This window comes from Thalassophryne amazonica, chromosome 13 (genome assembly GCF_902500255.1).
Source record: "Thalassophryne amazonica chromosome 13, fThaAma1.1, whole genome shotgun sequence".
Lineage (NCBI taxonomy): Eukaryota > Metazoa > Chordata > Actinopteri > Batrachoidiformes > Batrachoididae > Thalassophryne > Thalassophryne amazonica.
The window spans coordinates 26,058,976-26,072,298 of record NC_047115.1 but is presented as its reverse complement, the minus strand read 5'-3'; the positions used below and the strand labels follow the sequence as shown (position 1 = coordinate 26,072,298).

General features: G+C 38.7%; 1 protein-coding gene across 2 annotated transcripts in view; it reads right to left on the bottom strand.

The window, feature by feature from the left end:
* Positions 1-13,323, bottom strand: part of LOC117523436 (formin-2) — a 102,324-nt gene that overhangs the window by 79,448 nt on the left and 9,553 nt on the right. For both annotated transcript variants that reach the window (XM_034184971.1, XM_034184972.1), the window contains exons 3-5: positions 10,383-10,535; positions 7,474-8,273; positions 6,852-6,993 (exon numbers count right to left, since the gene is read on the bottom strand). In XM_034184971.1, coding sequence (XP_034040862.1) covers positions 6,852-6,993; positions 7,474-8,273; positions 10,383-10,535 — 1,095 coding nt within the window. The remainder of the gene's footprint in view (positions 1-6,851; positions 6,994-7,473; positions 8,274-10,382; positions 10,536-13,323) is intronic.

The window sequence follows — 13,323 nt, the reverse complement described above, 5'->3', positions numbered from 1 at the left end:
TGTTGCTCTATAAAAAAGCCCTCCGTAAAGCTAGGACATCTTATTCCTCATCACTAATTGAAGAAAATAAGAACAACCCCAGGTTTCTTTTCAGCACTGTAGCCAGGCTGACAAAGAGTCAGAGCTCTACTGAGCCGAGAATTCCTTTAACTTTAACTAGTAATGACTTCATGACTTTCTTTGCTAATAAAATTTTAACTATTAGAGAAAAAATTACTCATAACCATCCAAAGACATATCGTTATCTTTGGCTGCTTTCAGTGATGCCGGTATTTGGTTAGACTCTTTCTCTCGATTGTTCTGTCTGAGTTATTTCATTAGTTACTTCCTCCAAACCATCAACATGTCTATTAGACCCCATTCCTACCAGGCTGCTCAAGGAAGCCCTACCATTAATTAATGCTTCGATCTTAAATATGATAAATCTATCTTTATTAATTGGCTATGTACGACAGGCTTTAAGGTGGCAGTAATTAAACCATTACTTAAAAAGCCATCACTTGACCCAGCTATCTTAGCTAATATAGGCCAATTCCAACCTTCCTTTTCTCTCAAAAATTCTTGAAAGGGTAGTTGTAAAAACAGCTAACTGCATCTGCAGAGGAATGGTCTATTTGAAGAGTTTCAGTCAGGTTTTAGAATTCATCATAGTACAGAAACAGCATTAGTGAAGGTTACAAATGATCTTATGGCCTCAGACAGTGGACTCATCTCAGTGCTTGTTCTGTTAGACCTCAGTGCTGCTTTTGATACTGTTGACCATAAAATTTTATTACAGAGATTAGAGCATGCCATAGGTATTAAAGGCACTGCACTGCGGTGGTTTGAATCTTATTCTAATAAATTACCAATTTGTTCATGTAAATGGTTATCTTCTTCACAGACTAAGGTTAATTATGGAGTTCCACAAGGTTCTGTGCTAGGACCAATTTTATTCACTTTATAGATGTTTCCCTTAGGCAGTATTATTAGACAGCATTGCTTAAATTTTCATTGTTATGCAGATGATACCCAGCTTTATCTATCCATGAAGCCAGAGGACACACACCAATTAGCTAAACTGCAGGATTGTCTTACAGACATAAAGACATGGATGACCTCTAATTTCCTGCTTTTAAATTCAGATAAAACTGAAGTTATTGTACTTGGCCCCACAAATCTTAGAAACATGGTGTCTAACCAGATCCTTACTCTGGATGGCATTAACCTGACCTCTAGTAATACTGTGAGAAATCATGGAGTCATTTTTGATCAGGATTGTCATTCATGTGCATATTAAACAAATACAAATTGTATGTAGGACTGCTTTTTTGCATTTGCGCAATATCTCTAAAATTAGAAAGGTCTTGTCTCAGAGTAATGCTGAAAAACTAATTCATGCATTTATTTCCTCTAGGCTGGACTATTGTAATTCATTATTATCAGGTTGTCCTAAAAGTTCCCTGAAAAGCCTACAGTTAATTCAAATGCTGCAGCTAGAGTACTGACGGGGACTAAAGGAGAGAGCATATCTCACCCATAATTGGCCTCTCTCTCTTCATTGGCTTCCTGTTAATTCTAGAATAGAATTTAAATTCTTCTCTTACTTATAAGGTTTTGAATAATCAGGTCCATCTTATCTTAGGGACCTCATAGTACCATATCACCCCAATAGAGCGCTTCGCTCTCAGACTGCAGGCTTACTTGTAGTTCCTAGGGTTTGTAAGAGTACAATGGGAGGCAGAGCCTTCAGCTTTCAGGCTCCTCTCCTCTGGAACCAGCTCCCAATTCAGATCAGGGAGACAGACACCCTCTCTACTTTTAAGATTAGGCTTAAAACTTTCCTTTTTGCTAAAGCTTATTATTAGGGCTGGATCAGGTGACCCTGAACCATCCCTTAGTTATGCTGCTATAGACTTAGACTGCTGGGGGGTTCCCATGATGCACTGAGTGTTTCTTTCTCTTTTTGCTCTGTATGCACCACTCTGCATTTAATCATTAGTGATTGATCTCTGCTCCCCTCCACAGCCTGTCCTTTTTTCCTGGTTCTCTCCCTCAGCCCAACCAGTCCCAGTAGAAGACTGCCCCTCCCTGAGCCTGGTTCTGCTGGAGGTTTCTTCCTGTTAAAAGGGAGTTTTTCCTTCCCACTGTCGCCAAGTGCTTGCTCACATGGGGTCGTTTTGACCGTTGGGGTTTTTACCTAATTACTGTATGGCCTTGCCTTACAATATAAAGCGCCTTGGGGCAACTGTTTGTTGTGATTTGGCGCTATATAAATAAAATTGATGATTGATGATGATCTCAAGCACCAACTTACCCATACTTCTGAACAAGACCCTGAGATACTGTTGTACGGTAAGTATACAGCAGCAAAAGCCTACATCAACCGACTCCCAAACAGGTACAGCATCTGAAGTTTCTGTCCAGAACAGTGAAGTACATGTTGCCTTACAATATAAAGCGCCTTGGGGCAACTGTTTGTTGTGATTTGGCACTATATAAATAAAATTGATTTGATTTGAGTTGATACATAAAATGCCCCTCACAAGCACGCACACACACACACACACACACACACACCACGTAATCATAGGATGTAGCGGCATGCACCGCACACAACACTACACCCAGTTGTGCACACTCTTTAAAAAAAAAAAAAAAAGATGAGCACTAACATTAGTAGGGCATTGTTGTGACATTTTAAATGTTTTTTGATATTAGCTTTAAAATCACCAAATGAATCAATTTTTTTTATGTTGTCTGGCATAGCATTCCATTGTGTGGCAGCTTTAACAGAAAAGGCTACCTGCCCAAATACTGAGTAGTGAAAGGGTAGAATGCAGTCATGTATGGAAGCTATTCTATAAAGCTGAATTCATTTTCTACTTTTCACTGTTATTATTCAGAGGTTTTTCTACTGAAACCCAACTGATTTTCTAACTACCGGCCTTCTGATTGAGGGCCTTCTGAAAATAAGGTGGGCACCTTGATCAAGCAGCCGTCTGTATAGAAATGTTAGCATAATCACACAGCCAACGTTCACTTTTATACATCATTTTAATAGTTTGTCTTTAACAACACAAATAATCTACAATAATCTGCCAGAACAAGTCAGACCACTGGGGTCTTCATGGATTTGTGTCCCCCTGGAAAATTATTTATGAGGCACGCAGAAAGGAAGCAAAGACAAGACTGCTAATGCTAATTAAAAGGTTAATCAAACTTTTACCATAAAGTTTTAATGAATTTGTTGCGTTAACTCCAGCAGAATTAAATATTATGTTTCTGTGCTCACAGAATACATGGGGGGAAAATAGAGTTGCAGGTTTATAGCCCAATGTGTTATCTTGCCATCCTCATATCTAAAATATACTATATATATATATATATATATATATATATATATATTATATACTGCTCTACTCTTCCACATAAACTCATATCTTAAACGTTAGTGGTTTCCAGTAGCTCCAACATTTTTTTTATTTTTATTTTTTGCAGTTTGTTGGTTTAGCGTCGTCACAGTTAGCTTTTCATCTTGTGGATTAGCATTTAAAAGCTAACTTTTCAGTTAGCCGTGTCCACCACTGACCACATTGTAGTGTAAAATGTACTAAAAACCAAGCTACACAATTTAACCACTTTAAAAGAGCAACAAAAGAGGCTGTTGGTGCATTAGTAAATCAAGTAAAATGCCAGATAGATGTTTAAAATCTCAACTCTTGAAACACTCATCTAAAAGCACCTTATTCACATTAGCTTGTAGAGTTTTAAATGTTCAGTCATTTGCTGCTTAATCCAATTTACACTCATGCTCCCAGTATTCTGGGGAACGCTTTATATTTTGATTAAATTTATCACTTCCCATTTCTATCACTACAGGTGGGGTGGACATAGGGGAACTTGGGTACATCCGGGTCTTTCGTAAGCTAGTGACCTGAATGGCCAGTGAAACCACAGAGGCTTTCTCTGTTGTTTATGTACGCGCTGCAGCAGCTGTGTGTAGGTGATAGTAATTTTCGATAAACAAGCCAATGACAATTTCTAACACTGCAATCAACATGGATGCCGGTGAACGCAATGCTCATTTTCCCCAGCACACCGCGCTATGACATATGGCAATATGTATACTTATATGGTAACTGGTTTAGCATGATCATAGTTAGTTTTTCAGTTTGTGGATTAGCATTTATCGAAGATGACTTTTCAGTTAGCTGTGCCCACCGTTGATCACGTTTCACTCTAATGTGCTAAAAATGAATTTGCACAATTTAACTCCGTGGACTTTCGAAACAGCCATCGGCCATCTTTGTACTCCTCATAGAAGCTGTGATGACGTGCGCAATGTGAGTGTCCAATCGGAATTGGTTCACCGTCACATGGTTTTACAAAATCCAATCGTAGAACAGATTTACCTCACATGAAAAGCCAAAGATCGTTTTCAGGAGTGATATGTTACTAGTTGGCCCGTTTGAATAACCCCCTGGGTGCTCCAGTGAGTACATACTATTAGTACATACGCAGTGTGCCCTGCGCCATTACGCACAGCGATCAGTGAAAGCAGACGGAGAGCCTCTGATGCCAATCTCATGTGAAATGTGTTTTAGGAGCAACACAGAACAGTCCAAAACAGAGTAGAAGTAGAAGTTTCTGTTGTAACCTTTGTGTAATAGCAGACAGTAATTGCTTTGAGATGAAGACAAAAACAAAAACAAAAAACAAAAGTGCATCAACCATTTTGTATATACTGTACAAAATGTGCATTTGTGTTTTTTGTTTGAACCTTTTTGTTGTACAGTCTTTCACACAAGACCTCAAATTACCTTTATAAAGTGTCAAAACAGTTGTTTATTATAGTTTGCTGTGTTTTGAATAAATGTGTGGGAAATTATTTTCCGCTTCTTATTTCTTTCTTATTTTTGTTTGTAAACCTTTATTACACTTATAAAACACAATAAAACCATATATATTCTGAAAGCACAGGTTGTCCTGAAAAAAAAAAGAGACATAAAACTTGATTGTGGAATGCAGGGAGAGCTGTTAACAGCAATAACAAAACATTTATGCCAGGCGAGTGAACTGTCCAAAAAATGACCTCGGACCCCAGAGGGTTAACCCCATTAAAGAGCAACTAAAGAGAGACAGTTGGTGTAATGCATAGTAAATCCAAGTAGCTGTTTAGATTCTAAAATCTCGAAACACCTAGAAATGATGTATTATGTGAAAGCATCTTATTCTCATTAGCTCATAGAATTTTAGATGTTCTTCAGCCAGTGCTCAGTATTCTGGGGAATGATTTGCATTTTCTTTAAATTTATAACTTCCCATTTCCATCACTGCTCATATGGTAACCACTGTAGGCTGATTCGACTGGATTCCACTTAGTGGAGTAAAACACTCTGTGATTTAAACATATATGTTAGCATTTGCACGAATCTTGTGCTGAGCAGCTTTAAATTATGAATTAAATTCGTCTAAGTTTACAGGTTGCTAGTGTGACAAAGAGGCCACTGGAGAGGGAAACAGTCTGACTCTTAAAATAAATCATTCATAAAGCACAATGGGAGGAACCACATCAGGAAATATAGCTCCAAGGCTTCGTGCTCCTTAAAAAAAGCTTTTCTTCTCTCTTTCTTTCAGCAGTCATCACTATCATGAGGTTTCCTCACCACACGCGAGTCACTGGCCCCATGCCATTGCATGGCCACAGGGGAGTCAGTGGGAGCACGAGCTAATGCCACATAACAACTCTGTGGCTAAAACAGTTCTTACCGTCACTCAGAGAAAACGAGAGACCATTAGGGGACCGACAGAAATGGCCCTGAAGGCTGCTATCCTGGGGCACCCAAGGGGCTACTGCAGGGGTCTCCAACTGGTAGCCCAAAGGCTGGTTAAGGCCTGTGAGCACACACTGTAAGACTTAGAGCATATAGTTTGCATCAAAAAATATGGGGAATGTGGCAAATTTCTGTCATATCACTTATACAACTTACAAACAAACAAGTGCTTCTTATATGAGGTCCATTATGGTGAATCATGTTATTCCCTGTCAAACCACTATTGCAAATTTGTGTGGATAATTCTGCCTATCAAGTTGCCATTCCCAAGCCTGTGGCTTCAGCATAGTTGTAGTCTTATATGTACGAGACAGATGTATGTGGGTATGTTCACCTATGCAAATGATGACTGGCCTGTTGCAAAGCAGTAACATTATGAAGATGGATGGGACCATGGATGTGCAAATACCTATTGACACTCTAAGTTAAGAGTCCCCCTTCCTTCCTTCTTTGCTTCCCGCAGTGTCCAATTTCTTAGCAAACATTAGCTCCTAAAGTTAAATGGATAAGGGCATTGATTGATCAAGATCAAAGATCTGTGTGGGAGGATAAAAGTTGCCATTAAAATCACTCAATTCCATCTTTAATGCTAGTGATGGCTTTAATCAAAGACAATTTATGCATTTGTTGGCTAGCCAACATCCTGTCTGAAACAAAGCAATCATAAATGTCTATAAAACCACACGCAAAGGAATTACTCAAGTACCCCAATCATTTTTAGGCAAAACTTTGAGGAAACAAATAAACCAAAGCGATACCGGAAGCTTTTGACAGAAAACCACAACAGGAAGGAGATCAACAATTGGAGAAGCTTTTGTCTTGTTAACTGGGGACATTGATAACTAAGAATATAAAAGAAAAATATGATGAGACCACAATATTATCCCCAAAGTGTGTGTGTGTATATCTATCTATCCACCTATATATATATATATATATATATATATATATATATATATATATATATATATATATATATATATATCAAGAGAGAGATATTATACACACACACACATACACACACACAAAACTTGCCTGCTTGACTTTGGACTTGCTTATTGTGTCAGAAATGGGTTTTTTCTTCTCTTTGACAGCAGTTTTGGAAAAGAGCTCCACAAATTCTTCAAAATCCACACTTGGTTCTTCAATTTTTTCCCACACCAGTGAGCCGGTGTGCCTAAAGTTACAAGAGGAATTAGAAGTAGCAGAGATATAACATTATATGTATACATAATAATAATAATAATAATAGACATCATATAATGTTGTACTGCTTGAAAAAGTCAAGATGTGCACACTTAATAGTTATTTCTGAAGATTCTTGTTTAAACACAGCTGTCATTTTATGCCAGCTAAAAAAACAAAAAACAATAATTACACATTTAACAAATACCCTATCACATTATGACATTTAGAATATGGTTTGTTACAAGGATATTGAGAAATCTGTTTGGTGATGTTTATTTAAATATGACTCTTTCCCCCCTCAAGCATGACTGCATCGCTTTCATTTTCCACAAGGTTAGCATCGCTATCACAGCATGCGGTTGATTTTTATCTTAAGTGGACAAACTTCCTCTCAATTGTCTACTTTTTTTGGAGAATGCCTTTTGTGTAAATGATGCATATCTATCTGCTTTGTGCAGTGTAACCTTACTTTTTTGCATGCAGCTGGATGCGTGTCCAGTAGAGTGGCTTCATTGGCTTTGGGGGCTCCATCACAGCTTTGGCAGGAACAGCTTCCTGCACCATCATAGAGGGCAAGGGGCCTGGGGGCAGTGGCGGGGCCCCAAATGCTGGTGGTTGAGGTGGAGGAGGAAAACCCAGTCTAGTTAGAGGGGGTGGAGGTGGTGGGCCCATACCTGGAGGTGGAGGAGGAGGTGGTGGTGGAGGTCCTAAACCAGGCATTGGGGGAGGTGGAGGTGGTGGGGGTAGAGGTTTGAAATCAGGCAATGGGGGAGGTGGAGGTGGCGGGGGTGGACTGAATCGTACTTCAGATAAAGTTGGCAGTGGTGGTGGCGGTGGAGGAGGTACACCCACAGAGATCTGAAGGAGAGGTGGTGGCTGTGGTTGTGGAGGAACTGGATGGACACCACTCTGCTGGCATGAGCACACGCAGTACTCTGTGGGTCTGGACATGATGGCTGAAAGTGTGGGACAAGATGGCACTCTGCCTGCATGACCACCAGATTGCACATCAAACGTAATCCCGTCCTTCACAGGTGACGTCTGGACTGATATATCCCGCTTCGTCCTTTCCAGGCTAACCTGCGAGGCTTTGTGGTTGGCAGTGATCACAGCTCCAGCCTGGTCCCTGCTGCTTTTTCCCGAGGATGCCTCCTGGCTCTGCAGCGTAGCAATCTTCATCTTCAGGTTGTCGATGGTCCTCTCCAGCTGAGGTACCAGACAACCATCATCTGAGGACATCTGCCCTGATTTCACCCCGCTGAATTCTGTCTGTCAACAAACAAGAGATTCTAACTTGATGTGTAGTTCGCGTATAAATGGAAGTGAAATGTTTAAAAAAAAGGAAGCTTAGTGTTCTTATTGAGGAATCTTCTTTAAAAGCAGTTGCTTGCAGACTAAAGCATTTCGTGCTATAAATGTTGAAATATGTTGGACGTTATTCACTAAATTTCCCCTTATAAAAAGAACAGTCGAACCCCCCCAACAGAGGGAGCTTAGCAACAGGGCTACAAGTTCAAGAAGGGACAACAAAGTCTATTATGTCTAGACTGCAGCAGACCTCTGGCTCCAGACTGGTTAGAGCGGGAATGAGGGGATCGAGAGAGATTTGACCCCAGAGACAACCAGTCTCATCGGGTCTCACATGTGGAGGGTCTGTGTGCTCGTCCACAGCCACCACAGTTGTGGTCATGTCACTAAGTGTTAAATATGACGCTGGCTCAATGCGGCCTTCTTGATTTATTATTTATTGAAGGATAACTGTGGAGCTCTGAAAATTTTTGCCAGAACAAGCCTGACCTCCAGTGGCCAAAGAGCAACTAACAATTTAGCAGGTTGGGAGGAGACGATCATTGAGATTGTTGTTCGCTGCAGTTTTGATAAATAAAACTCTTATTTCTTGGTGTCTCAATTATAACACTTTCTGAATTTTCTTTCCTCACAAATAAATAAATAAAAACAAAAAAGGTAACTTGAAGTTTATTTGATTAAATAAACTACAGTAAACCTCAGGTTTAATTCCTATGTACACTTTATAGTATACTTGCAAGTGTACTATTTAAGTACTTCTTGGGACTACATTGGCCCACTTTTTAGTTTATAAAACAACACCTGTAAAATACACAAATGTAAGAGCAGTAAAGTTTCAGAAGACAAACTAGTAGTTTTATTTTTGCAGTGTAAATCACCTGAATAACGTGACTTACACTGTGCTACTGTAGGTAGTACTACTGTTGTTATATACTTGGAGCCATTTCTCTAATTCCAAGATGTTACCTGAAAACATTTGCTTCTCATCTACAAGTATATTTGTCAGTATTTTCCAAGAATACTGGGATTTTCTGCATACTTTTCAGTATATACATATTTTTAGTATAATCTGTTAAGTATATATGTGATAAGTACAGAAGTAAATTGAAAGTATGTTTGTTTATTTTGAATTTAACAAAGGTATACTGCTAGTAAACGTGGATAAACCTCTTTGTGTTAAGGTATACAAGTGTGGCAGCACTATGCTTCTGTCGTTTCTTCATTATAAAACCTAAAATTTTATATTTTAAGAAGCACTGTATTCAAGAAAGCGACTCAATTACCAAGTTACAAAATTCATTCTCAATACAAAATTGGCAAAAGAGAAACAATTGGATGTCTTACTGCCAACCACATCACAACACCAAAACAGTTTCCAATAACTGCTCGATAATAAAATGATTTTAAAGACCTATTTAAACTTACTTATACATTTCTGCATTGCTCACAGTAAGAGGACATCACACATGTATAGATTTATATTCATTTGGGTTTTTAAAAAAATTCATTAAGAATTATTTGTAAAGATTACTTCAAAGGTACATTATATTGAGACATTCCAAATTTCATGGCATCGCTTATTGGGACTCTTCTGCAACACTTACTGTATTTTCTGGAGTATAACTGACAGTTTTGTTTTTTGTTTTTTTTTTACTAGTTTGGGAGAGCCTGCAACTTATACTCAGGTGTGACTTATGTACCAATAAATAAATCATGCATTTGTTATTCATAATAATTATATTTATATAGGACTTTCACAGGAATGAAAGTTCTAAACACAATAAACTTCAATATTAAAAGAATAAATGCTAATAATAAGAAGTAGACTTTAGCAATGCAAATAAAAAATAAATCCCAAATGCAGACAAATGTGTGATTTATATGCCGGTGTATAATAAAATAAAGAAATTTTTATTTTTATTCCAGCTCCTATCAAAATTTTCATGAGAATTAACATCGTTTTTAAGTACCAGTAATAAAGACATGGGTGAAGTCAACTTCACTGACTGATGGTATAAAAATAGTTACATTGTTGAGATTTAAACTAGAATGAGTGACAGCACCACCAACCTGACATCGCAGAGTTCCTGGAGTCTTAAATGATGGCTGGTTCAACGGAGATCTGCAAAGCTGAACTTTGACAGGTGTTCGTCCCCCGTAGAGTTCCCACAGGTAGGAAGACACTGGCAGGCCTAAAGACGTCCATGTATAGAGCTGCTCCGCCTGCACAAAGTTTGAAAACAAACATGCATGTGTCAAATGTCTGTCCCTAAAAAGGTGTCCAATTCAGACTTTACATATTAATATAGCATATAACAACTAATTTATATACCAGGATTTAGTGGTTTCATGGTGTCTAGTGCAGAGCAACACTCCCTCTGTGGTCTATGTTTATCTGTAACCTGTTCATATTTTCAGTCTGGGCCACATGTGCACAATTACTGCATGTGGGTCTTGCCCGGGGAAACAGTTTCAAAGTCAAATATGGGAGCACACATGTGCTTCACAGCATCAACAATATCACAGAACTGCCTTGGATACCCAGGCAGACAACTGGTCCATCCCTACCTCTCAAAACTAGAAATCTATTTTCTGCATCCAGGTGAAGCATTGGTGTCCCCGGGTCCTTCATGAGCGACTGGGGTCCTCAACAGTTAGGCACTTAAGCACTGAATCATGCATAGAGAAATGCCTCACATGGCCAAAATGTTGGAGCTGATGCTCCCTCAACTGATCCTCCTTATCTTAGTCTCCCTAAGTAAGTGCTTGTTTCATATCAAGTCATTCCAAAGAAACCTATAGTACCAAAGACATACAGCAATTGCCTTAGGTTAGCGCTGCAGTGTCATAACCACATAGTGAGAGAGGAACCAGCATGACCCTAAAGACTTGGACCTTTGTTTTCCTACAAAGATAATGGCTTCATAAAACATGTTTGTCTAACAACCTCTTGACTCCATAAGCTCTTCCCAGGCGACTCTTAATCTCAAAGGCTGAGGACCAGCGACATGAATGTCACTGCTGAAATAAGTGAATACCTCTACAAGTTCAACACTTCCACCACATACAGATACACTCATGATGGCTGAGTCCAGAATGTCATTAAAAACTCAGAATTTAGTCTTGATGCAGGAGAATCACAAGCCCAGACACTTCAATTCCTCACTTAGCTTCTCAAGTGCTCCAATCATATCCACTTGATTTCACAAACATCACAGTATCATCCATGAAAGTCAAGGTCAGTAAACAAAAGCACTTAAGTTGCTGGTGTCCACAACCTTACCCAACACCCAGTCCATGCAAGCATTGAATAGTGTTGGAGCTAGAACACATCCCCAATGAACACCAGTCTTTACTCCATACAAAAGTCACAGTATTTGCATATAGGCCAGCTAGGATTTCAATGAACCTCTTGGGGATAATTCTCAGGATGTCCCAGAGAGCAGCCTGAAACCACTGCGCACCCCCCCCCCCCCCCCCCACACACACACACTTATAAAGAAACAGCAGTACTTGCTACTAATTGCATAGCTGCTGAAAATTTTTTCCAAGATGGTAGACACCAGCAACTCTTCAAAAATATATTTTTTTAAACATCCCCATTTTGAAGCTAAAAATACCTCAGAATCCATACATTTCTGCCTTTTGCCACAAAAGGCATGATATTCATCATTCATCAATAGCTGATATAGCTACATGGGCTTGGGATTACTTTGGGAAATCTTTGTCAAGCACTACAATACAAAGTTCAATCACAAATTCCACTTTAACAAATACCACTTTGCTTGGATAAAATAACACCAGGCATACATCATTGCTAGGTATCTCAATGCCAAAACATGTAAATTTTGTAAGTGTTGAGAAGGAATGGCAACATTACAATGTGGTAAATAATTTAACATCCAAACTTTATGAAATGTTTTGCATGCCTTAAATGCAGGAATGGATGTACATTATCAAATTAAATGAAGGTGACCACACAAAACATGAAATATCTTTGGTTCATACCATCTGCATTGAAATAGAATCAAAGAAAATCTATGAATTGCTGGAGTAGTTTTTTTTTCCTTCTTTTTAGCATTTTTCATACTATCCCAACTTTTTCTGATTTAGGGACGTCAGCTTTTTTTTTTTTTTTTTTTAACACCAACTTGCTCCAACTTTGGTACACAAATGAGGGTGGGTTCTGGTATTAACTAGCAAAGTCAAATTGGCCAAACGTCAGTCACTGGGGCCAATGTCATGTCTGCATGTCTGTCTGTTGGCCGACTTATTCAAAGTTCTTTTGCCAAATTCTACCAAAGTTTGTATGTCAATGAAGGTTGACCCTAGGGTGAAGGTCAAGGTATTTGCTTTTCCATCCAATCTATTCCAAATATGGCACACACTGCTGGATTCTAGAACTACCCTGGCAAGGTCAGTCAGAAGCCAACTATTTAGGTAAAAGTCAAGGTCATTGGGATAAAATGTCAGATTGCTATACTTTACTGTCATCATGCTGACAAGTACTACATATTATCAAGCCTGCTTACTAAGATCAGTGAAATGACCTTTTGTAGTCACTGCAATGATATTTTCCAGGTGGCCTTGTAACCTGACCTGCTGTACAGTTCTGCCTGCAGACATAAGCTACAGGAAAGCCCACATCACTCACAACAGATTTATCCACACATGATCATTTGATTTACAGACCGTTCTCAAAACTAATCTTACTCAAATCTTTAAACCGCATTTTTAGACAAGATGAGATCGATTGTGTATTTAATTTCATGCACTGTGCAGAACATCGGACAAACGACTCCTGCGTTTGCACAATCAAGCAAAACAAAATAATGAAACTAGATACAAGAGTATATTTAGGTGGCACAGAGAGAAATTACAATGAAAATAAAAGTAAAAAGTTGATATAAGTGATTCATTTCAATGAATAATATAATTCTGAGGGTATAAAAAGGTTTTAGTGAAAAGGTTACAGAGAAGAAAAGATGGACTGATTGTCTTTGTTATATAC